Here is a 27887-nt window from a genome sequence, read left to right as displayed (position 1 = left end):
TTAAATTGTCTTTTATAGCGGTTTTAGTTTAAGCCTTCCGTTAAGAACCTATTGAGCAATTCAAATTTGATGGCTTACATCTCAAAAGTTACTTAAAATTTTTAAATTGTTCAAAATTTCTGATGGCTCAAATAAACCTCTCTAAAATAAGATCATCTTGACCATATTATGCCCTTAAATTCTTCAATACTATCACAAATATGTTTGAAACTGTTGTTTACCCATTGGCTTTTCTTTTTGAAACTTACGCCTATTCTGAAATACTTTACTAAGATGAATTTTAGTATAAAAAACTCTTGGAGGTACTTTTTCCAGCACTAACGAAGATTTTTTTGGTTAGTTGGAAGTATTGGACTGTTTAGGCCTGAAAAGTATTTCAATTAGATACTTTTGAGGCGTAGAATTCTTTATGATGTTGAAAACTGAAGTTGTAAGCCCGAGTGTCGAAGATGTACTACAAAAAGTTTAATTTTTGTAACAGTTATTATAAAAAAGTATATTTGAAAAAATTCATCAGTCTTATTACAGAATTTATACGAGTATAGACAAAATCAGTTGATATTTAACATATCAGTTTAAATACTTAAAAGTTTAACAAAAGTTGGTTTAAGAATTAGTTTTACTTATTGTGTAGATTAAGATTTTTTATAGTAAGCTGAAGTTTCGCAGATATTCAAAATCAGATAGTTGCATTTCTGAACAGATATTCGCTATAAACAAGTTTTCGTGAAAAAATAATGGAGCTTACAATTCTATTTCAATATAGACAAAAAATATCTTAAACGATTCGTCTTGCTTTGTAGATATTACATTTTTGATCTAAATTGAATAAAAACAACAAAAAACTTTTTATTTTGACCTAAAAGTTCAACTAATTTTTTTCTTGTTTATTCTATGTAAAACAATTAAGTTGGAGCTTACAATTCTTATTTAACTTGAGAGAAAAAAATCATAAACGATTTGTCTTGCTTTGTAGACATTACATTTTTGGTTTAAATTAAATAAGAACAACAAAAAACTAATTTTTTTGATATCAAAGTTCAACTATTTTTTTCTTGTTTATTCTTTATAAAACAACTAAGTTTCGTTAAAAGTTAATGGAGCTTACCAGGGACGTAGCTTGGTAGGTTTCTGCAAACCTACAGAAACCCACTTATGTGCGAAAAAACTTGCTACAGCTTGAAAAGACTCTGCTGTCTTAGCTTTTAGTATACATTTATACTTAGTTATGAACTCCTGAGAGATAATTTTGACATATATGTACTCTTTAGCATTTTTAGTGTCGTAAAAATTAAACGAATTAGATACATCCAAATTGTAACATTTAGCGCGTTAAAGCTTTATCGTGTCAAAAAACTGCAATGAAAAATTGGTTCTAATGGAAGCTGTAGCTTCAAAAATCAAAACCATACAATTTTATGTTACAAAAAATTGCATAACTTGTTGTTACTATTGACAACGTTAGATGTTTGATTTTCAAATAAGTATATGTGTTTTTGAGTTGAATTGTGATTTTTTATACTTATTTTTAATGAAGGGTAGGACTTTTTATGGGTAGTTTTAAGTATTGTTATAAAATTGCTACAATTTTGCAAAAAAAAGTACCCAACATTTTGATGATGTCATTAACTTTTCTTTGGGTAGTTTTTAAGGTTAAACTTGGTAAAAAAAATAAAATTGCTGTCTAGGCCTATGATAAATTCAATTTGTTAATTTTTTTAAATATGAAAATAATTGTATCTGAAATAAAATAATACTAAACATTTCACTATGTTAACAAAATTAAGGAAATATAATTTTAACCTTGACATTTTTTGTGTAAGTTACAATTTTAAATTCAACCACAAATTAAGCTATTGACTTTTATGATTTTTCTTTTATAGTTTATTTATGACTTTAAGTTATCATATTTTATCGAAATTTCATTATTTTACATGTAGAAGTAGTTTAAAAATTACAGATTTTTTGGTGATTTTTGTATCAAACACCAGATTTTTTTAATTTCACAAGTTCAAGGTTTTTTCAGTTTTTGTTTAAACTGTCAAGTTCCTGAATTCCAGGTGTTTTGGCAACCCTGCTCAAATTTTAAGGAATTATTCCTTTAAATATTTAAAAAAATTAAAAAAGATGACAATTAAAACCTACTGTACTCTCCTATTTTAATGTTACATATCAAAAACTTGTTTTAGTATAAAAAATCTGTATAAAGATACTTGTAGTTCAGATTAAAATTTATAAAGTGACATCAAATTGTAATAAAGTGATCTACACCCTCCCTGTACCAAAGGTGGCTCGTAAAATTTTTTTGAAACTTCTTTCAATTTTTCAAAATTTAATATATCTTTTTAAATGCAAGTCTTATTTACTTTTCTAGACAAAATAAGTGATCAGAATTTCAAGTCATTCTAGGATTTTATATAACATTCCCAGATTCTCATAAGCATCTAGGTTTGATGGCCACCCTGTTAATTTTATTTCAAACTATAAAAAGGTAGCTTTTATTGAAATACATAACTCATGTATAATTAGTTCAAATTTTTATATGACTTAAATTCATCAATAAACTGTAAAAGAAAAATTTTAGATATCATTTGTTTAACTTGTGTTTGAATTAAAAATTGTAACTTACACAAAAAATATTTCTATAATTTTGTTAACAAAGGGAAATGTTTAGTATTATTCTACTGTTTTATTTCAGACATAATTATTTTCATATCTAAAAAAATTAAAAAAAGTGAACTTGTCATAGGCCTAGACAGCAATTTTGTTTTGTTTACTAAGTTTAAGCTTCAAAATTACCCCAAAGTAAAGTTAATGACGTCATCAAAATATTTGGTACTTTTTTTTTGCAAATTTGCTGCAATTGAAAGTACCCAATATTTAAAACTACCTATAAAAATTCCTACCGTTTAATGAATGTTTTCTAGGTTTAAACAAGTGGCAAGACATAAAGAGTCATAGGGGGTGTGAAGCAAATTAAATTGCCTTGTATACAGTTATCACTGGTACTTCAACATTCCATTTTTGGTGTATTAACATAACTGCATTTTTTCAGATTTAATTCAATAACATTAGAGATAGTTTAAATTGCTGTGTTCCCGCTAGGACGTTATCACGAGTTATTTCAGATGTTTTAATTTTTGCAGATTCGTAACTTTTTTGAGCTAGCTACGTCCCTGGAGCTTACAATTCTTATTAAACTTAGACAAAAACATCTTAAACGATTCGTCTTGCTTTGTAGATGTTAATTTTTGGTTTAGATTAAATAAAATATTTTTTCTAATTTTAAAATGTTTAAATTTTCTTCTATTAAACAACTAATTTTCTTTTAGCTTACAATTCTTATTCATTTTGATTAAAAAACATCTTAAAATTATTTATGATGCTTTTGGTTTAGATTTAAATATTGCTTAAATATTAGATTATAATAAATATTTAAATGAAACTTAAAGAATTTTATTATTTTAATCAAAAAGATAAGAGTCTTTAAATCTTAACGATACACTTCGTGTTATTTTTTTTATAAAGAATAAACAACAAAAAAATTAGTTGAACTTTGAGGTTAAAAAAAAATAAGTTTTTTGTTGATTTTATTCAATCTAAACCAACAATACAATATCTACAAAGCAAGACGAATCGTTTAAAATTTGTTTTCTCCAAGTTTAATAAGAATTGTAAGCTCCATTAATTTTTTACGAAACTTAGTTGTTTTATATCGAATAAACAACAAATAAATTAGTTGAACTTTGGGGTCAAAAAAAAAGCTTTTTGTTGTTTTTGTTTAATTTAAACCAAAAGTGTAATAACTTTGAGGTCAAAAAAAAAATTTTTGTTGTTTTTATTCAATTTAAATAAAAAATTTAATATCTACAAAGCAAGACGAATCGTTTAAGATGTTTTTTATCTAAATTGAATAAGAACTGTAAGCTCCATTTATTTTTTACGAAAAATTGTTTATAGCGAATATCTGTTCAAAAATGCGAATATCTGATTTTGAATGTCTGCGAAACTTCAGCCTCCCTATTTTTATAATAGCTCACTTAAAAAAACTATAAAAATAATCGCCTCTTTATATTTAATTTTCTGTATAAGTTTTCACCTCCATACTAGTTTTCTAGATAGCCAAACTTATTAATGCCAAATTTGGTAAATCCTAATGTAGATTTTTATGTTATGAATTTCTTTCTAAATAATCATTAATTTTTGGTAGTGAGTTGTGGCAATGTTTGAAAATTTTCTTAACTTGTCAGTACAAATTTTAAAAATTGTGTTACATATGGCCTGCTGACCAGATATAGACTATCAATAGAAATATCTAACCTGCCATGTATTTTTGGCTGTAAATATTTTCTTTAAGTTAATTAAAATTAATAATTTTTGTAATAAGTGCTTGTTAATTCGGTATTAATATAAAGTAGTGCTTATTGAATATTTTTTTGTTACAGTTTTTCTTTGAAAAATACTATTTTTATAGTAAGATTTTTTATATTTATAAATATAAGACTATTTTTGAAAAGGTCCTATTCGCAAAACAAAAACTGATATATATATATGGCCCGCCGACGAAAAACTTTACCAACCTTTAGCTATTTTTTTAATAAATATGAGAATCAGTTTTATTTTGAATAATTATTTAAACTTTAAATTTGTTTTTGAAAAATAAATTGGCATTTTAACTCAAAAATTAGGATTTTATCAATTTTTAAGTCATTTTAAAAATAGATAAAATTTACTAAAAAACCTATTTTCTGGCCAGATCCTTTTTTTTTGATACGGTAGATCACTAGTTTTGGCATATGTTACCAAAAAGTACATCGGTAACCAATTGTTTAAAATGACTAATAGTATTTTTTTGTGTAAAAAAATATTTTTAAATTAAATAACCACACTAAATTTATAACAAAACGTTGCCTAATAAAGAAACAGGTAAACCATCGTAAGTAAACAAGTTCACGGTATAAGGTACTTTTAAAAAACTTACTTGATTTATATTGTAAGCTTACAATTTTTTCTGTATTTTCTCGTTGCTACCGAACAAAAATGTTTGATGGTTAAAACTTTGGTAAACTTATTTATTGCTTTTTGTTGTTCAACCATAGCTGTATCAATAAAAGCATGTTTATTTATGATCTCCTAATAGTTTTGTTTCTGTCCTTACGTGACAAACCAATACTTTTTTATGTAGCAGAGGCAACGCTTGAGGAAGAACGCTGAAGCAGTTATTCCTCATAAAAGAAAAGAAAAAAATTTACAAAATGAATCAGTTTTGTCCTTTAATCTTTTAATTTTCCTGCTAAAATTGTTTCTTTCAATTATTTCTATTTGGTTTTCGAAATTTATGTTCCGAGGGACATAGAAAGCGTACTTTTCCTTATGAAAAAGTATTCTATTCAGAAGATTCTATAAGATTTAAAAACATAAGGAGCTGAGAGAGGTTGCTGCTTCTTAGCACTTAAGTATCTTATTTTCCAGCAGTAACAGATCCGGTCTAATATTGCTTTTTTTTCACTAATATCCGGAATTGGCCAGATCTAAACTTTGAAAAGCGGATTTAGATTTGCCTTTATTCTAACTTTGTGAGTCCGGTAGATCACTAAATAAAACGAATTAATATTAATTAAAAAACGATTAAATATTATTTAAAGTTTCCTGTGAGTAAGCTATTGGGCAGTTATTTCATTATATTCTAATTTTTAAACACTTTTATTAGAAAAAAACGTTGTTTTCTTTAACAACTGGCAAAGAAATTCAAATCATAAGTTTGGCCCGTTACTTTAAAAAAACTTATTTTAGGATATTATTAAGTTTTTAGAAAAGTATTTACTTTTTTTTAAGAAAAGTTTTGTTTTAGATTAAAATAAAGCCTAGATATTATTTTGTACAGTTTATCTTTCTACAAAGACATTTATCTTTACTACAAAGTAATTGTATAAATAATTAACAAAGAAATATGGAATAAAATTAGAATTTATTATAATTTACATGAAAGTTCGTCTCTTTAGACTAAGTTTTATACTAAAAAAACTGCTTTATGCAAAATAATGTGACGATCGAGTACTCATAAGCAGATATATATAAGTTAATGATAAGGCAACTCTTTGAAGCATATAAAAGTTATAACAGTTTATTGTATATAAAGTATCTATAAACTTTTTCAAGAAGAAGACACAATTAAAAGTTTATAATTTAAAGCTACTGAATTATACTGTATATAAAAACAATTATACTTCAAAAGAACCTACAAAGTTTTTATTTTATACTCATATTGTCTGGAGTACTTTCAGAAGCTATTTCAGCAAGAAAAGTTGAATATAAACTGGATGCATTGAGATTAAGACAAAAAATCACAAAAAATAATTGACATACCTAAGGACGATTTGTGATTTAAAATATTAAAATATTTTTATAAAATTATACTGCAAGTGAAGAAATAAATACAGTTATTTGCTGTGTAACTTTGCATGTTTAAATCTCCTTATAATACAAAGACATACGTTAGAAAAAAAAATCTTAACAGCTAACTTAGGCTTTTTTAACTAAACCAATTTTAAATTCAATGTTCAGCTTTAATTGATACAAATTTACTATAAGCTGAAGTTTCACAGATATTTAAAATAAGAAATTCGTGTATTTTGAACACTTATTCGCAAGAAACAACATTTTTGTAAAAAAATAATGAAGCTGTTTAACAAAACTTTGAATTTCAAATTAAAAACACATCTCAAACGATTTGCGTTGCTTTATATGACATTTTTAAAATTAAACAAAAATATCAAAAAGTACTTATAAAACTTTTAAAGTAATAGTATAGATATAAGCTTGATAGTTATGCTTTGATATAATTTTTCTACTTCAAGGAAGTATTTAAGATTGAACTAATTAATAACAAGGTTAGTAGACTTTTTAAATGTATGTTGACAATAGATTACTTTAGTAGTAACTTTAAAGGTAGTTTTAAAACTAAGAAAAAGATTTAATCATCATTGAAATGAACAGCTTTGAATAAAAGCTGTTTGATTTCATAACAGTTTTAATACAATCTTATTATTATAAACTTAAATTAATTTAACTAATTCAAATTCTTTACTGCTCAGAATTATTCAGTACATTTATAGACATAAATAAAGATTAACTCAAAGTTACATATAAATCATAACTTTTAAAACTATTTCAGTTGCCATTATGTGGTTCAACATGATTCTTAATTAATTTGTCTCTTAATCTTTTATTTGTTTTTAAATTTCATTCAGACATCTACTTAACTTAAGCAAATAACTTATAAACTTCAAACGTTAATGAACTCGAATGTACAAATTAAATTTACACAAATAACAATTTGAACAGTTATTTCATTATTCTATTTATGCAAGTAAAAAACAAAGGTGAGCAGAATATTGAAACGAAATTATACAATCAATGAATATTTAGATTAACTAAACATATATGTAACTTATATACGATAAAATTGGTACAAAAATCAGATCTTAATAGTGTTATATTCACACAACAAAATATGGTTTTGTTTAATAAAACGCAGTAGTTCGCATTCAACCAAGACAAACAATAAGTTAATCACCTTCATATGCACTCAGTTGTAATTGATCTAAATATGTATCAGCATCCTTCATGAAAAGTCGAACAGGATTCACATGAAAATCATCCACGATATTCTACACTCCACTTCTTCGGTCGGAATCTAAAAAATTTACAAAGTTAGTGTTCTGACCAGCTATCGAGTTTTTATACATATTGCATGTTTAGTTAAAAACCTGATATTCAATTATTTACCATTTAAAACATTTCGATTATTCATTTATGGTCCTTGTTTAGTAAACTTATAAGTTCTCTTAAATCAAAATGTTCTGCTTGGTGTGAAAGCTTTTTTAATTTTAATGTAAAGTTTTAATACATAGTAGTGCTTCAGAAAAAAAAAATTTAAGTACTCACTGCTTTATGATTTTCAATCTCTAACAATTGAATTTTTGAAAATGCTAGTTTATACTTTATAAAATTTTACTTACTTTCTTTGGCAGTATCAAGAAACTGGAACTCATTGTTATTAAAATTGGTTCGCCTTAGTGCATTATACATTGCAAAACTTCTGAAGCAGTTCACTGCGTCGCCCCTGGTATTGTCGAAGTATACAAAATGATAGTCTATCCTATGTCTTTGATCACTGCGTCCATACATTACAACTCGCATGAACTGCCCATGCCATTCTTGCATTGTATAAAATTCAGTATCTATGTTCCTCTCTGGGTAGGTCAGCTGTAATCAGTGTCCATTTATATTCTTATGAGCGATAAAATTTAAAAAAGGTGTGTTTTTAATACTAAAAAATATACTTCAAAGTCAACTAATGGTATAAAACATCACTTACCATGAATTTGGTGGTCTCCATGTATGCAACTCTTTCTTTTTGTATTGACTCATCTGCAAACATTTCCATTGCCCTCCAAATTCTTTCGTACGAATCGACTTTTTTTTGGTATACCTTTATCGCGATTAAATGCAACATTTTCATTGTTTCATCTTCTACCAATAGTTAACACAATTTTTAATCAAACAAAATACTGTAAGATATGTTTTAAAGTGCAAGCATACACTTTTATAAACTCGATGTCTACTAATTGTTTGTAATTTTATTTTTGTACTTAATAAATTGTTGTGGCACTTATAGTTTCAAAGATTGTATTCATTAATTAATCAAGTTCGAAGTATTAGATAAGTATTATATGTGTTGATTTATTAAAAACTGTAATAATAAAAGAAGTCTTAAAATAAAAAGCATGGTAAAAAAGGATTATTAAACATTTGTTTTAGTCATGAAAACAGTTGTATTTAATTAAGGTTTTAATCGTTCTAAACACAGTAAATACAATTTAATTTATTGAAAGTTAGTCAGTAATTTAAGTTTTTTGCTATAAGAAAAGTGTAAAGCTTTTAATATAACAAATGTTTTTAATTGATAGATACTACTTTAATAGCTGAGATATGTAAAAAGGTGTTAGTTATATTGTTGTTCTTTATCTGTAACACATACATAACTCTAATTAAGTTTTTTTTGTGTACTTTTTATTTATTTTTTGAGCTGTTACTGTATACATTGCTTTGTGCTTTTATGGTATCGTATAACAATTAGTAATGTTTATGTAACACATACAAACTAACTTGTAACTTCAATTTCCTCTGTATATAAATATCAAATTCTATTACGTTAGAGTGGAATAGTTTTTTCCAAACAAGTAATCAATTATTAAAAGTATTATTCAAACTGTTATTTTTAATACGGGTGGGTGTCACTTTTGCACGAGGTGACACTTTTGCACGAGGGGACATTTTTGCATGGCGACTCTTTAGCACGCATGGTTACTTTTGCATGGCGACATTTTTACACGTCGAAATTTTTGCACGACGTTACATTTGCATCGCGACATTTTTGCAAAGCATCACTTTTGCATGGCGTTAAATTTTTACGGAACTATTTTGAATGAATAAAGTGTAATAGTTTTTTAACGAAATTTTAATGTAAAATTTTTATTTGAAGTTTTACATAGAACAATATAATAACGTATTACAATTCACTTTAATCATATTTTAAATCTAAATATAAATAAATTTGATAGTATAATTCATTTATTTATTTTAAATTTAACAATTTTGAATACTTTAATTAAAAATAATTTGAATTTCGTTAATTTTTAAACAAAAATATAAACTTAATTTAGTAGGGCTTTTAAACACGAATCTTGAGAATGATTTTTATCTATATTCTTTTGATGTTAAAATTAGCATTAAATACTATTATAAGAAATTTAATTTTATTTTAATTTTAAACAACTAATTAAAAAAAAATATTTAATTAATTTATGAAGTGTAAAGGTTTTTCAGATTTTACATGATGTTTATTTTTTAGTTATATCGAAAGTTTTTTTAAAATTTTACATGAGAATAAAAAGAGCAGTAAAATAGCGCATTTTTAATGACTAAAACTTGGATCATTTCATTACTATACTGTTGCATGGTAATGAAATAAGCCAATGAGAGAAAGTAACATTTAGAAGTTTGAACTCTTTATATTAACCATATATAATCTGTTCAAAGAAAAAACATTAGATTAATCTTCAACCGCTGAAATACTTCTTACATTTCTTACCTTGATAGACTAACTAAACTTTAAACCAAATCATTAAAATACCAGAAACTTGAATATGACCTCAGAACTTTTTTTGAACTAGTTATGGTGAAACTACAATTTTTGAATCTTGTAGAACTAATTACTTGAAGAGAGAGAATAGCAAAAAATTTACATGAAAACATTATTTCTAGGCATAACTTATTTTTATATCGGTCAGTTAAAATATAGAACAGAATTCCAAATGAATTAGTTTCTTGCAAAATATTTAAAAAAATTCGATTAAAGTTAAAAAAGGTAGATTTGAATTAGATTTTTGTTAGTAAAATTTTAAATCATTTTAACCAACCGTTGATTTAATCTTAAAACTTAGCTTAGTTTATAGTTCAAATTTATCAGCAACACATTTACTCTATTAATGATGAGTCATTTTTCAATATGTTTAATGATTATTTATCTGGCCAGTCTATTTTAATGTGCTTGGGGCTTTAGGTTTTTATTTATGTTGTTAGTCAATGCATTTAGATATTTGATGTTGATCGTTCTTTATCAAAGCGTAAATAAGTATAAATTTGAGGTTAAACATTTTACTTTTTATGTTAACCTATTAATTTTATATCAAAATATGTTTTTATTTTTGTTTTAATAAATAAACGTTTTGTGTTATTTTAATTTTTTTCTTTATGTGTCTTTCGATTTAAGTGGTCTAGGTTTTAGGTTTTGATGCCTATGTCTATCATATGGACAATAAATTTGTAATCGTAAAGTTAAATATATAAAAAGGAGTAGTTATTAATTAATATATTATAATTAAAAAATAACTAGAACATTTTACTTTTATTTAAAGTATATTTTTTATCTTAGTTTCTAAAAACATTAATTTTTTTGTCCCTAGTATGAGTTAAAAAAATTTTTTTATCTTATAGTTAGTTTGTTACTAACATTTATTTTTACTGTTTAAGATTTTAAATATTAGATTTTTTGCCTTCAATTCGAGTCTGAAATTAAATGTTATTTTAGTTTTCAGTTATTTTTTTTATGTTACAGATTTTGTACTAGCTAAAAAAACATTTAATCGGTCTGCATGCAAAAGTGACCGTTCGTGTAAATGTGTTCCCTCGTGGTAAAGTGACGCTCGTGCAAAAGAGTTGCCGTGCAAAAGTGTCCTCACGTGCAAAAGTGATACCGTGCAAAAATGTTCCCTCGTGCTAAAGTGACTCTCATGCAAAAGAGTCGCTGTGCAAAAGTGTCCCCTCGTGCAAAAGTGTCTTTTAGTAAAAGTGTAGCCTCGTGCAAAAATGACCCGTTCACTTTTAATACATATTAGCTCTAACTTTGTATGTTTAGTATGCATCAATAACTTTTTAAAATCTGTTTTAAAGCTTGTTATTTCACAGCTGACTCTAAATTAAAAACTTTTTTTCTTTGAAAAGATCGAATTTTACTTATTATTATAATTTTAGGTCTTTATTTATTTTTATTCAAATAAACAAATGAAAACTTGATTTAGTAGTTTAGTTAGTTTTTACTACAAACAAACAAAAAAGTACTCGATTAAATTTTACTAAAAATTATTTTTTTATTTAGGGCATCGGAGTTTATTAAAATGTAATAAAGAAATCAATGCTTAAAAATTTTGTTCAAAGGACCTGGTGCATAGAAAGACCTTTTGGTCAACAATCTACATACCAATTGTTTTCAAAGTTACTCTTGTATTATAAAACATCAACAAAAAAATTTAATATTCAAAATCGCAATTTTATAGAAACTAACTTAGTAAAAGATGAGCACAAAACGACATTTAATAACTTTTCTGTTGAACAGTCGTTGTTAAATAAAACTTTTTAAATTTTTTATGTATATTAAAGTTTTTAGGTTTTAAGTCTTGAATTGAAAGAGCAGATACTTTTTATTGGTTGTCTTAAATCGAGGTAAGTTACGATATTCTTTTAACGTAATTTTAAATGTGTACCTCATTCTTTAAACACTTCTTTTCAATTTAAAAAAGCAGTTTCACATAGATAAAACAAGTAAAACTTTTAGCTCCGTCTCATGCACATCTTTTATGCCATCTCTATTAGTAAGACAAGCTGTTCTAATAACTTGAATATGTTTTAATTTTACATTTAACTTTTTACAACTTTTATACATTTAGACAACCTCTTTGTCTAATTAAAATACTTGCAAGTTTTTTTGTCTTTATAAAGACAGGATGTATCACGACGTTTTGTTTTTGCCATTCTTACTAAATTACTTTCTTAATCTAATCACAAGTAGTACACTGGTAGTAATTACATTAAACTTTAAGTTTGTTTTAGTCAAAAAACCGCAAAGTCTACTGCGTTACTTGACTTATTTTTAAAATAAAAATAAATGATCAGTAATGTATTTTGCAACGTAAAATTAAATTAAAGAAGGTATTACGTGTTTTAAAACAAAAGTAATATCTAATAATTGATATACAGAGAATAACATTTGTTGATTTTATTGCAAATAAATAATATTTGTAGTAGTAGAAGCGCATTAGAAAAATGCGTGTACTTTTACAAAAAAAACAACTTAAACTTAGCTTAATTTGAAATGTAAAAAACGTACTTAAGGTTTTTAATTAAAAAAATAAATACTTATTTAGATAACTAAAGAGCATAAGGATTGTCCTGGTATTTTTTAAAATTGCAAGTTGAATAAAAATTGTAGCTCAATTATATTTTTAAGAAAACGTGTTTGTTGCGAAAAAGTGTTCAATTTCACAAATATCTGATTTCAAATATCTGCGAAACTTCACATTTTTCAAACTTAGAACACAAATGATCAGTATTGACAAACTAAAAAGACTAAATTTCATGAACTATAACGAATGCTAGTAAAATTATATATATATACTGTTTTTACAACAAGTTAAAGTTAACATAAAAAATATAATTAAGTGTATAAAATACCATATTTTAAATACAAAGCTAAGTTTTAAAAAACTAGTTTTTAATCATATACTTTAAAACACGATACAAAACTTTACACATCAAACACCTTTCTCTGAAAAGATTATAAAGCTGCATGCTATTTTAATGCAGTAGATAATACAATGTAAACAACCTGACTATATAAGCTTATTTTAATATTTTTTTTGTAAAATAGTATAGAGTATTATTTTAATTTGAGCATAAGTTATAAAAAATGTTTTAAATTGTAAAAGCATGTAATGCGGTTGTTGTCGAAGTAAAAACTAGCTAAAAAATCGATATGGCTTTAATTTACGATTTATTAGACGAAGGTCTAACAAGCAAGAAGTATGAAGATTACTTACTTGATTTTTATGCTCAGTACTCATGCTTAGTTTTTATTTCTTCAACATGAAATATTAAGTAAAAAAAAAAAGTTTAACAAAGTAGTAATACACTATTTTTATTTTTGTTTAAAGTTTAAAAGAGTTTTATTGAATTGTCAAAAGTTTTTTAAAGCTGTAGTATAAACTATTTAGTTATTTTTGCTGTTTGTTAGAAAATCTAATGATGGTCTATAAGCACCACTTGATTTAAAGATAAATTCTGACTGTTTATATATATTTTTTTCAATTTGAATGTAAGTCAACGCAAGTAGTAACCTAGTCTAGTCTATATTTATATTTAGCTGGTCCGGTTTATCTTTCATAATTAGAAAGGTAAAAATTTTGTCGATGTAATACAAAAAAGCAACAGCTGTCTGTAGTAAAACAATATTTTAATTCAATCAAATATGCAGTGTAAATGAGTACAAGTAAACTACTTAATAAAGATCTTAATTTAATTTTTTGAAGTAACTTGTTACCCGGTTATTAAAAAAAGCAGTTGTACTTAAAATCTGAAAAAAGTTTTAGACGTAATAAAGTGGAAATTTTATCTATAAATTTTGTTCTAACTATTTTAATTAATTTAAAAGAGCATATGAACAAAAAAAACGCTTTTATGTTTTTACTGTTAAAAATATTTATTTAAACGAATTGCAAACAGATGGAAAATACTTAAAAAAATAATTAAGAAACGATCTGAAGATTGAAGTGTTGTGATCAAACCTTTATGTCTATTTGAGTTTGTCTCACAGCACACGTAAGTCCAGGCTTCAGTTTTAACATTTTTTCGCTGATTTTTTTTTTAGTCCAAACAAAACAAGCGTACCAGCTGTCTTGCCAAGTGGACAACTCATTAAACGTAGCACAGCAATAAGACAAGACGGGCGTCACTGAACATACCAGCAATAAATAACTATCTTATATACCAAAACATGTCAAAACGTTTGTAGATCAAAAACTGCAGGTTAATTCGGTTGCAATTTAATAAGCGAGTTTCAATGTAAAGGAAAAAGATTTATTTTTAATATGTTATTTATTGTGCAATGTTGGACTCAGGCATTAAAACCTGAGCCACTTAAGCAAGACACACAATAAGAAAGATGAAAATAAAACAATTTATATTCAACAAAAAATAAGCACAAACAAAACATCAAACATAATTAAAATTATAAAAACTTATTTGATTGATATCAAATGCGATAAATTAAAACTTACAAAACTATTTGTAGAAAATTAATAAAATTAAATTAATATGGTGTTAGGCGGAGGCATAGGGAAATAAAACTAATCAATATTACAAATAGAAAAATTAAGAAATCGGTAGCTAATTTAGATGAGAAAAATATTATACAAATCTTTATTTATTTGTTTTTCTGTTTTGTTTTTGTGTAAAGTTACTGAATTTTTATTGATATTTATACTATTTAAATTAAATCTTTTTAGTTAAAAACAAAATGTTCCACCCTCTCACACGATACTACATCCTGTGGTAATTTGTTCCACTTAGTCTTTGCTCTTTGAAAAAATGAACCTTGCCACTGACTGTTGTTAAAATATTTTTTACATTTTTTTTAATTTATTTATTTCAACTTAATTGATATTTATTATTGGAAAAACTAAAAAGTTGACTAAAAAAAACCTTATATTTGCCTTTAATAATTTCATAAAGCATAAATAAATCAAATTTCAATTTTATATACTTTAGAGACCTCAATTCAAGTTTAAAAAATCTGTCATTATACGATGAATGGCATATGTTACAACGAATACATATCAACCGGGTAAAACTTCTTTGCACAAACTCAATTTCGTTAATGTCTTCTTTCAAAAAGGGTGTATTGTATTTAAGCTTTGAACGAACGCATATTTTAAATAGTTTTGTCAGAATAGTAGCTGAACTAGTTTTAAATTTTCAGAGATATATATTTCTAAATCCTTAAAAACTTTAACTGTTGGTATCTTAGTTTTATTGATAAATAGGTCAATCGGGTCAAACGGTTTGTTTTTCTTAATTGCTAGAATTTTACAATAATAAGATTTAAATCGAGTTTTCTTGTTTTTAACCATTTGTATATATTATCTAGAGTAGATTGTAAAGAGATATTTGACTCACTAAAATTTTTTGCTTCATCTGCAAGTAAACTCATATCACTTTTAATATCAATGTTTGAACTACTTTCGTTAATGTAAGTTAAAAAAGGAGGGGACCAGTTACACCACCTTGTGGTACTCCACTGTATATAGATAAAGGGTCTGACAGCGTATCATTAATGACCACTCTGCGGATCTCCCAACTAAAAAGTTATTGAACCACTTAAGTAAGGATTCATGTAGTCCATACTGACTCAATGTTTTTAATAATCGTTTGTGTGATACTGAATCGAATGCTTTTTTGATATCAGTGTAAACTACTTTAATATATTCTTTATTGAGATAAGGAACTATCCATCAATGTATGCATGTTAATAGTTGAATGTTTGACGAGCGCTTAGGGACAAAAACAAATTGTTTATCAGATAGTAAATTATAGTCAAAAAGGTGATCTAAAACTTTTATAGATATAATGTGTTCAAAATTTCGATAAAACCCACTAGTTAAAGAAATTGGCCTACAGTTTAACGCGTTGTGTTTGTTACCTTTCTTATGAACTGGAACGACAAAAGACGTTTTTCAATTGTTTTGGCACTTCAGCTAATTCTATAAAGCAATTGAAAGCCAATGAAAGTGGATAATGATTAATCGAATTGAATACTTAATAAAACAATAATATTTGATCAAATTTTTGTTAGTCCACGCTTTGTCTCTGATAGACTTTTGCCGATGTTTTCTTTGAAAAAATGACTAATACTTTTTTTGCTTTACGAAAATTCTTTAGACTTCCTTAAATATTATATACACATTTTTGTGGTTAAATTTGAAAAAAAAATATTAAAAATTTTACTTTATATCTTATTTTTATGATTTTATACTACTTCAGGCTTCGGCAGCGTTTTATAAGTCGCGGGTAAGTTTATATCAAAAAACTTGTTCGTGGGCTGCAGTTATTTGTAATAGCTGTGACAATCTCAAAAAAGACTCATTAAAAATGTGCTAAAATAAGCACTAGAAACACACTAAAAATATTTGTTATAAAAAGTATGTTTTTAACTAAAAAATAGATCGCGGGCCACAGTTTTCCGACCGCTGTACTACTTAAAATCCTTAAAGAAATTGTATAAACCCATGATTATCTTGATTTACATCTATTTTTTCAATTTAAAACTTTTAAAAATTAAAAAGAATTAAAATAAACACCTTAAGTAGACTTAGATCTGTTCCCTTTAAAACTCGTCAGTTTATCACAAGCAAAACTAGAAAGCCTGTTGCTGATGTGACCAAAAATTTTAACAACAAATAAGATTTGAATATGTTCTCACGGCATATAAGTCTTGCTTTTGTCTTACAGTATAACCGTCATAAATTAAATATAGCTTTTATATACTAAACCTTAAAAAGTATCTATAAAGAAATTTAGAAAATACTAATAAAATTTTTGAGTTGAATTTTGTCAAAAAAATAATTACATTGAATTTTTTGTTAGCAAGTTTCAGACATTAACAAAAAGCTATAATCCAAAAATAATATACCTATATAAGACTTATCAAAAATGTATACATTTTTTAAAATTTTTGTATCGTTAACTAAAAAAACTAATTCTTTTTCTAAGAGTTAAAAAGCAGTTCATTGTTGTCTAATGTTAATCACTAAATAAACGAGTTCATGGAATGAATTTTATCATAACTTTTTTTAATAAATAAATTTTTTTTTCCTTTAATTCAACTTGCTCATAAAAACTTTCTACTGAATTCGCAAACTAGGGCACGAATATTTTTTTATAATGGATGTAACTGGGGCCGGAAATTAAACTTAACATTTATTAATTTTCAATTTAATTAATGTTTTTGTAGAACAGGGGTCAACATACTGCAGCCTACCATGCAGATTTAACGTGTTTTTTGTTAAAGAAACTGGTAAAAACAGGGTTTCCACAGATTAAGCTAAAATAATTTCATGACTTTTTATTGAGTTTTCCTGACTTTTTTAAATCCAACTCTTAATTTAAACTTATTCTAAAATACATAATCTAACATTTGAAACTATATAAAGCTTTCAATCTAGTTTTAATACAGGTTAAAACAACAATTTTTTTGCTAAATTCAATCATCAAATGTTCATTACATCACTTGAACCATCTGTGTATGATTGACGTATTTGCAATAAACAGCTCTATCAGCAAAATCCTTTTAATTCTTATAAACACAGTTTGTCTGAAAAATAACACAATTTTTTAGCATTTCTTAACATAAATGTATCTAAATAAACGAAACGACATATAAGGAACTTTTATAATAATAACTAAACTTAAACATAGAAACAGACCTCTCTTATAACTTATTTTACAAATAAAGAGGTAAAGTACACACATCAATTTGGTTATATAAAATACTAAACTAACTGCTTAGTTATAAAGAACTTATTTATTTACTTTAAAAAAAGCACTTTGATTCTTAAATTAAGCAAGATAAACTTTTGTATATATATCACAGTTTCACTATGGAAGTGTCCTTGCTACAGATCATCAATATTAAAAAGTTTACAAAAACTGCTTGTTCAAGTAGGGTACTTGTTCAATATGATAATAGACAAATGTTGCAGTTTTATAAAGGATAATTTATTAAATTATTCCAGATGAAGCATTGGAAATTAAATAATTTTGTAATTTATAGGAAAATTTTGCAACTTTTATCTGATTTTAAAGGATTTTTAATTATTTTTTTATTATTGGAAGTCCTTGGAAGATAAGGAATTTTATAAATTTAAACTGACAAGATCTGACTTTTTTCTTAAATTTTGTCAAATTTCCTGACTTTTTTCAAAAACACCCATTTTTTTCTGACTTTTGTATTTTTTTAGTTTCTCCTGACCTTGTGGCAACTCTGTAAAAATAAACCAAAACTAATTTTTTTTATGCAAAACATTTACTAATATGCTTTTAATTTTTTTTTAGTAAGCAATTAAGTTATTTAACGAATATAACTTTTCAATTTGCCTTTAAACATTATTTTTAGTAAAGTTTTACAAAATTACGGAAGCCTGCGAGTATTAATTTTAACAAATCTAAAAGGCAAACGATTTTATTGTACAACATGTGTTTAAAAAAGGCTTGAACTGTTTTTATATAATATTGAATAAAGCGTACAAGAGCTCATTTGTATAACAATTTGAAATATACTTAATTTTAAAGAGAACAAAAATAGGTATTGTTGTGTCAGGTAAATGTGTGGCGAAATGACTTTGAATTAATAATATTTTTTTCCAGTTAAAAAACAGTATGTGGTACCAACTAAATACTTTATGATTATACAATAAATGCTTTTATAACTTCTACAACAAATTTTTTTTTTAATATTTGTAAACTTTAGGTAAAATCTTCACTATTCAGCATTTAAATTTTATCGTTTAGTAATAAAGATTCTAGCGAAACAAGTTCATTGGAATATATAATAATAACAAACTTAAACAGTACTCTTTCTTAATTTTATTAACACGTGTTTCTGTGTGTTAATAATTTAACACACTTCAACAGAGCTCTGTAAAAATAAATACTGTAGGGAAAAATAGAAATTAAAGTAGGTGTATATATGTGTTTAACAAAAAAGAATAAATACTATACATTATTTTAGATTAATGGTTAATGATAGATACACATTTCTCACTTTATATTAGTAAAAATAAATTTTTAGTGCTTGATGGTTTACTTAAAGCTTGTGTATTTTCTGGAGGTTTTTCGTTATAACTTTAGTGTGGCTAATTTTAAAATTTTAGACGTTTTGTTTCTAAAATAAATCTTGAACCATTCTCTATCCTACTAACTGAATAAAATACTTTTTGAAGTAGAGATCCCAATCTGAGCAAGAAAATGCTGGATTTGGTAGATTAATGCTTATATAATAGCTAAAGTCATTAAAAAAAAAACTCTTTGATAACACATATTTGTACTTATGAGAAGATTTTAGAATATATTCTAAACAGATAAAAAAAATTATACTTCTACGATTATTAAAAACACATTTAAACCAAAGGAGAAATTTAAAAAAAATTATGTAGCTTATATAGTTTCTCCTAGTTAAGTACATATTTTATTTTCAATTTTAATAAAAATAGCTTATAATTTGTTAATTGGAAAACGTTAATAAAACACCTTATTGTAAAAAATAACTAACATATTTTTTAAAAACAAAACATCACAATGACAACTTAGCTAGTTAATAGTTTTTCTAAAAAAAAATTCACGAACTTTTAAAGCGTTTACACTTTTTATTAGTCAAAAAACTAATACATTAATTTAAACTAGCCTAATTATGTGGCAACAATGCAGTATAATATTATGAATTTTAACTGAAATATTGACATTTAATAAACTTATTATATCATAAAATTTTCAAACACAATTATCAACTCAATTTTAATTACTTAAAGTAAATATATACTTGTTATCATCAAACCATTTATTATCATTGACATTGCATTAACATCTGATTACTAAAAATTATACTAAAAATAACAACTACGTTATACTATTTACAAAATCTCGATACACTTCAAAAAATACTAACTATATATTATAAACAAAACAACAGAGGTAATAAAAAAAAAAAATCACTTTTATATTAATATAAATAAATTGTTCAACTTCATAATAAAAACATCATAAAATTTAGCCGCCGCGCATTCCCCTTTTTTAAAATCTATCTTCAAACTAATTTTAAGTTTGCATTTTTACGCTTATTCCTTTTGGCGTGGAGCCGGGTTTCAGTTTTGTTTCGGGATTGTTAGGATCGGGCTTCCAGCCGATCATGTAAAGTGCGTAATATGTTGATGGCACATGATCTTCGGATCCATAAATAGCTGTTGACATAATTTAAATTACAACAGAATAGAAAACTTTAACTGCAAAAGTATAATTTTAAGAGATAGATGAATCAATCTGTAACAGACTAAACAAAAGCTGACAATTTTTTTTAATACTAAAAAATAGGATAAGAAAGGTTTCGATATAAATAATTGCTTATAGATTTAATTATAAATTTTCTACTTTGATATATAGATGCAGCAGCAACTAGCGTGTCTCGATGTAGCATTTTTCTCGAGTAAACTGAGTTATTTTCCCCCATTCCTTGCAAATCACGCATTACTTCGAACATGCTTGGATAATTTACATTTATCTTGTCTGAATCCTGTCAGTTTCAACAAAATAACAGTAGTAGAGTAAAAAATAATAACTAACAGAAAATGTGAAACTTATGTTGATATATTTCTTAGTTGCTGTAACTTGGTTGACAATATGTAGAACACATAGAATACTTCTACATTTGTTAAAACAACAGAGTATGTTAGATAAAGTAACTAAAACTAATTTGTTAATGATAAACACAAGGCAAAAAAAAAAAATTCTAAACTTAATAAATTAATTCATAGACAATAGGGGTTCATAGGAACAAAATCGCGCTGAAATTGAATATGAACTTGAAATTTAATAAAAAATCATCATTTTCATATTATTTCAGATAAAAATTATTAGGTTGTCAAAGATTTATCAAAATAGTTATTCAAACTAAACCTTAAAAATTTTTTGTGCAAAAATTATCATTTTAAGTAAAAACTTTTTGGGACTTTTTTGTTAGATATCTTTTAAGAATAGAAAAATTATTTTTTGAATTAACAAGACATAAATTTAACTCATATTTTAATAATTTATTTGTAGTAGCAGTTCATAGAAGTCTTTAAACATAAATTATTTACTATTTAAAAAAAAAACGTTCGCTTTTAATATATTTTTTTGTTTTAAGTTTCCTTAGGGTAACTTCAACTAATTTTTAAAACAGAAACTTAAATTTTGATACTTGTAAACTTAAAAAACTTTTTACAAAATTAACTACATCTCATAAGTTTATTAATTATTTTGTATGAAATAATTTATAGTTAAAATCTTCATAAATGAATCAATTTTAAGTTTTGTTAAAAAAATATCAAGGCTCTTTGGGCTTAAAACGGTCTCAAAATATTGGTAGCAGTACACTTTTATTAACATATTAGCTGTTTTAAATAAAGTACTATTTATAAAGATTTTGTTGCAGTATTAAAAATTCAAATAATTTATAACATAATCGTTTTAAATGTCAAGATAAATCTTTTATATTAAGTTTTGTGCTGTAAATGTAACTCAATTTAAAACAAATATTTACTCTAAAAACACTTACTTCACAATAAAGAATATAAAACCTAAAAAATATAATTAACAATTCTTGTAATGTATAAACTTTAAAAATAACATTATTACAGCATGGCAAAATATAGTATATATACATATATATGTATTAAAGTTAAAAAACATTTTTTTTAGATATAAAGTTAAAAGAACATATACAATAAGGTTTAAGAGCATTTATGTTTTGTAAAACTGCTCATAATAATAAATTTTAACGTAGTAAAATTTACTAGCTTTAAAATAAAGGTTAAAAAAAAATTATAATTCAAACAAATAATATTATCTATAATAAATTTTATAAACTTTTAAGTAGTTTTAGAAGAGAGAAAAATCTACTAACGTAGTCACAAACCACATGTTAAAAACAATTTTTTTTGTTATAGATTGATAACTATTTCCATAACAATAAAAATAAAACTTAACTTTACTGGTTTTACAGATGCTAAAACATTTTTGGTGGTTCTTAGTTGTATTACTTTTCTAAATGAAAGATAAAGTGACATAAAAAACTTACAACGGTAACCATTGACAACCCAGCTTTAAACAATAGGTCAGATAAATCTGCACCTTGCACAAATGGGGAAATATGAACTGCCATTCCCTGTTTTCATAAAACAAAGAACTCTATTAATTTTTAGCTCAACAAATAATTAAGCAATAGCAATATAATGAAGTCTGTTGAACTAAGTAATAAATCCTTGCACAAATTTTAAATACTTCCATTTTTAGATATCAAATTATATTATTCAAGTTTGGTTTTGTAGTGCTCGATGCTTAATAAATAAAACAAAGCCAAGTTTATATAAATAATTATTGTTATTATTATATTTTGAAGTTTAACGCTTAAACATCAAATAATCTTTAGGAATACATTAATTCGCATTGACTCATCATTATTTCTAAGATAGCCTGATGTTAAAACAGTATACTTGAAATATATAAAACAGCGTTTGTTTTTATTTTTATATGGTCAGATTAACATTATAGAATAGAATAAGATTAAATAAAAAATCTATTTTCACTGAGCCCGCTTAAAAAAGAATCTAAATAATCTATATTGAAATAAAAAGTACATATGTTTCATGCAGCTTTTTGCCACAACGATCAGATGTGCTATTCGAATTAAAAATTAACAATCAAATATATAGTACAGGAATAAGCAAACTACACAAATACTAAAAAAAATTACGAAATAATTTAAAAATTGTCTAGGTCGTAGTTATGCAAAAAATCTAACTTCGCTTCAAACAAACAGCAAAAATCTACAAAACTTTTTAAAGTGACAATTAAAATAAAAAAATTAAACTTTAACAGCAGTTTTTTAATGTTAGTATGTATCTAAATCAGATAAAACAAAAGAAACTTAGTTTAAAATGGTTAATTTTATTAAACACTAACTCCTTCTCTTTCTTGCTCGGCTAGTTGAAGTGAGCATCTCAGTTCATCTAATGTGCCGAAACCGTGCATTGAAGCCAGTAAGCAACCGTCAGGGCGGAGAACTCGTTTTATCTTTTTAAGGTTAAAGTTGAAGCTTTTATTGTTTATCAATTAAAACTGTTTTTTGTTATATATTCAGTTTAATATTAAAAAATATTTTTTTAATTATATAACTTTTTATACGATGTTAAAAATAGTTTTCATTTTTCAAAGCAAAATGAACAGTTTTATCACAAATAACTAATCAGTCTGAGTTAATCTAAAAGGTTAAAAACTACACCCCCAAGTTATTTTTAGTTTAAAACAACTTCTGCAAACGCATTTTATAATAAGTATCTGCAAGTTTGCTCTTAATTTAATGTTAGTACACAGTAGTTTTTATCCAATGATTGTTTCAGTACAACTTTGTTTTAGATAGCTTATTTTATCATATTAATCTGACTAAAAACTAAAAATAGCTAGTTGATAGTACTATATTCCCAATTAAGCTATAATTTCAGCAGATTATACGAGTTTATATAACTTTAGTTAAGTACATAACATACTTAATACATAAAAAATAGTAAAATAAATTATTTCTATAAGTAGTAACCACAAGATTGAAGAATGAACTAATAAATAAGCTTCAAAGTATAAAAAATTAATAAGTAATCAAGGTACATAAGATAATCTTCAATTGAATGTAACTCAATGTAACTAAAATTGAAAAATTAACTAGAGGTTACATGACAATTCTATTTCTGAAAATTTAAACCCTTTAAAAGGTACTATATCTTAAAAAGTGATATACATTTGAAAAAATTAAAAAAAAATCTTTCAGACCAAAATATTAAGATTTTGAAGGTAAAAAGAAACGAAAAAAAAATATTTATAAAATAAAAAATGTAAAAAATACGATATCACACAATAAATTTTATAACTAACTTTAGCCATATCCAGAAACAGTTTAAATTTTTAGAAAAAAGTGCTCATGTAGGTCTAATTAAACAAGAATATGATATTAAAATATTGCTGTTTTTATTATATATTAAAAGAGATATTTAACAATAACTTATTACTAATAAAAAAATATTTGTCGAAATTTTAACAGTCCTGCAACCAAACTAGGCTATATTCAAAAAATATTCGAACATGCCTTAGCTTTTCTTAAATTTCAAACTCGTCAGAATAAGTTGCATTCTAGTTATAATAGTATTATAAAGTAGTATTTCAAACACCCTTACCTCTTTAAAAATTTCAGGTAGTTTGTTCTCCCAATGTAAGCTATAAATAAACAAGCATTATAAAAAACTAATGAGAAAGCTTTGAAAACGTATAAATACTTATAAAATTATAGACACAATAGTATTAAATTACATAATTTTAATACTTAAATATGTAATGTTTATTGTAATTAGAACAAGAGTAATTGCAACTTAACTTTTAGATTAAGTTAGTTAGAAAAAAACAATGTGTATGGATTTAATAATTCATGACTAACATTTTTAAGTAAAAAAAATATTAACTACATTTCAATAATGAGATATTTCGATGTAAACTACACTTTTCTTTAGTTTTGTAGATTTTTAAGGAATCTACTGGTTGTTTGTTAGTTTATTTTGTATGTTTTCCTTTTATTTCAAGTTTAATTTCATTAAATACAAAAAAAACTTTTTTGTTGATTTAATTTTTTTATTTTTAGAGTTTTTAAAGTAAACTTAAAAAAATAAACTTTTTGTTTCTAAGTTTAAGTAAAAATTTTGTATTTAAAGATGAAAGTTACTGTATTTAATTTATATTCTATCCTAATTTATTATATATTATTTCACCAATTATAATTAATTAACCGAAATTGTGCCTTATCAACTGTTAATTTAATCTAAATAAACTAGATCATATGATTTTATTAATAAAGTTTTCACAATTTTTGAAGGTTTATTAAGTAAAGAGAAAAAAACTATTTTTTTGAAACTAAACTTTGCATTGAATTGCTGATATACTATCAAAATCCACCCGATCAAAATCATCCAACTTTTATTATACTTTCTTTATTTTTTACTTTCTTTATTTATTACTTTATTTTATATATTTTTTTGCTTTTTTTTATTTATTTTTTATTTATTTTTAGCTATCACTGTTACCCCTAACCCTTACCCTCAATCGGTAAGCGCTTCTCGAATTTGACTGGGTGGACTTTGATCAGGTGGATTTTGAACGTGGGTAGATTTTGATCACGGGTGGATTTTGAATGTGTCCCAAATTGCTATGTAAACCTAATAAACGAAGTTTAGAAATCCCCTTTCAAAACTATGACTAAAAAACCAAAAAATAATTTAATGGTAATTTTTATATTTTATTTTTTGTTGGTTTTCTAATTTCAGTGTTGACAAAATTTGATTTGAGCAAAAAACATTTTAAATATATTTCTCGATTCCATAATTTAAGTTTTAAATCAAGTTTTTTTATTTAGTTTAAATGTATAGGACAATTAGAATCCTGGATTTCTGATCATTTTCTATAACCAATTCTCTAAAAGATTCTAAAACTAAATTTTCATATTTAAAACTGTTGGCCCACTGTGCATTTCAAGTTACTTTTTTACATATACTACACTGTATTTATAAAAACATGCTGGCTTAGATAAAGGTATTAAAAAGGTAACAAACTAACAACAAGTTACTTGTAATAAGATCAAAACTGTTATCTTTAAATGGTAAAATTTCACAATCTCCATTTATAGAAGAAACATTTTCTTGCTGGTAGAATTTTAGATACTCTTCACATATATCATACTGAGTGACATGTTGAACCCTTTTCTAAAATAACATTTGATTTTTAAATACAGTAGTGTTGTTAAACAGAATATGAAAATTAAAATACACGAGAAGAGAGTAAAAGTCAACTTATTTATACATTGACAAAAAATAGTTAATGTAGCTGTAAGTTAATATTTTCTTAACTTGAAAACCTCAATAAATTCTTTAAGTTATACAGAATATTAACAGTATTTACTTTCTAATTTTAATTATAAATTTTTTATAAAGGTTACCTAATTGCTATAGCTTATAGATGTATACTATACAGTATATTATTACAAACATTATTATATACTTAAGTAAATGAAAAAAAGAGTACATTTTCTCTCAGGTAGTAGGCCATATGTCCTTTTGCACTTCCTAGATCAAGTGCACATGAAAACTTTCTATTTTGATCAAAATCCTCCATTCTATCACTTAATCCAGTAGCTGTCTAAAATATTAGATTTGTAACACAAATAGAACAATTTTTATAATATTAGTATAGGTTGTAATTTATCAATATACATAATTTAGAAAATAGTTGTAAAAAACAGCTATCGATGTTGAGTAGTCTGTTCAACTAAACCTTTTATTTTGAACTGTTTCTAGCTACTTAATAACAAAGTAAAAACAACATTACTAGTTTCAATGACAACTTCATAAAACGAGTATATTTTAATCAGTTCAAAATTTATTTAACCATCTACAACAAGCATTTCTTTTTTTCAGCAAAACATGTCATAAGACAGTATATAAATGATTAAGTGGTATTATGTAAGCCTACTTTTCGTTACAACTTAACCTTATGCTTCAGACTTTAAACCTAGCTAGTAACATGTTTTACAGCTAAATGAAAATAAAATTTTGCAGCTTTTTTCTAAACTTGTTATAAATTAATTTGAGTTTAAAACATTTTAAGCCAGAAGAGAACTTTTTATTTTTTACAGTTATGATTATCTTGTTTTATTCTTGTTTATGTAAAAAAATATTTAGACCAATACTATGGCTTTATTCTTACTCTTTTCTAGTTTAAGAGAATTAGATCTTTTATATTTATAAGTATTCTAAATGAAAACTTTAGAAATATTTTAAGAAAAGCTAACTAAAAAAGTTGAGTCCTAGCTTTAAAGCAAATAAACTTACTATATATTTTTTCACTTACCCAGTTTTTAACATAATCATATTCGTAACTTTGGTAAGCAGCAAACTTTCTATGTATTTTTTTTGTTTTTTTATCAAATATATTTACATTGGATTTGGTTGAAAATTTGGGGACTAATTCAAACGACTTGTAGCTTTGTAAACATTTTACTATCGATTTATATTTAGTTTTAAACATCTAAAAGAATTAACTATATAATATTGGTTACAGATTATGTTAGTTTAAATCTTTATCTTAAAAGAAAGTTGTATTTCTTAGAAGAGAAGCTAAAAAAATCACCATAAACTAGCCTGATTCACATTGAGTATTTAAAATATAATTAAATTTAGAAATTTATTTTTAATAAGTGATACAAAAAAACTTCTACTTTTAGCTAAACTTTAATTAAAGAAAGTTTTTACAGACAACAGAATGTTAAACTTTAGTGAGAAAAACATAAATTGTAAAAAAAGTTAAATTAACCAAAAATATCCTGAAACTTCCAAAAATGTCAAAATAAGCCAGAGCCATCTTGACTAAAACAATTTTAAGTAGTTTGAGTTTAAAAAAAAGTTTATTGACTAGTTTGAGTGAATAATGGCAACCCTGAAATAACTTGGACTTTTGAACAAAAAAAAATATTCTTGAAACTACAACTTACAATCAAATTTATTTGTAGTCAAAAGTCTGGGGGTTAAGGTTGGCCATTAGTTTTAAAGAAAAATTCTTCCAGGTTTTATTTATTTTCTATTGGGTTTTTAAAA

At 24.9% G+C, this 27887-nt stretch overlaps 1 protein-coding gene across 1 annotated transcript; it reads right to left on the bottom strand.

Annotated features, from left to right (window-relative positions):
- Positions 1 to 19841: 19841 nt before the first annotated feature.
- On the bottom strand, positions 19842 to 27317 carry LOC145834373 (arginine-hydroxylase NDUFAF5, mitochondrial-like). The gene is made up of 8 exons (XM_082941788.1): positions 27145 to 27317; positions 26320 to 26433; positions 25855 to 26000; positions 24429 to 24468; positions 23167 to 23277; positions 22283 to 22369; positions 20596 to 20737; positions 19842 to 20408 (listed from the first exon to the last, which is right to left on the bottom strand). The coding sequence occupies exons 2-8, from the start codon at positions 26407 to 26409 to the stop codon at positions 20266 to 20268; spliced, it is 759 nt and encodes a 252-aa protein (XP_082797914.1). The 5' UTR covers positions 26410 to 26433; positions 27145 to 27317; the 3' UTR covers positions 19842 to 20265.
- Positions 27318 to 27887: the final 570 nt, after the last annotated feature.

Source organism: Thalia democratica, chromosome 4 (genome assembly GCF_965202585.1).
Source record: "Thalia democratica chromosome 4, ktThaDemo2.hap1.1, whole genome shotgun sequence".
Lineage (NCBI taxonomy): Eukaryota > Metazoa > Chordata > Thaliacea > Salpida > Salpidae > Thalia > Thalia democratica.
Note: the sequence above shows the minus strand (reverse complement) of the source record. Positions and strands in the feature narration are given on the sequence as shown.

What these genes read in the sequence shown, in the direction of transcription:
- LOC145834373 (XM_082941788.1), bottom strand. Translation starts at nt 26,409, where the DNA reads ATGGAGGATTTTGATCAAAATAGAAAGTTTTCATGTGCACTTGATCTA. An exon ending in TACCTGAAATTTTTAAAGAG is followed by an intron (nt 23,278 to 24,428) that starts GTAAGGGTGTTT and finishes AACCTTAAAAAG; the next exon opens with ATAAAACGAGTTCTCCGCCC. An exon ending in CCGAGCAAGAAAGAGAAGGA is followed by an intron (nt 22,370 to 23,166) that starts GTTAGTGTTTAA and finishes TTATGAAAACAG; the next exon opens with GGAATGGCAGTTCATATTTC.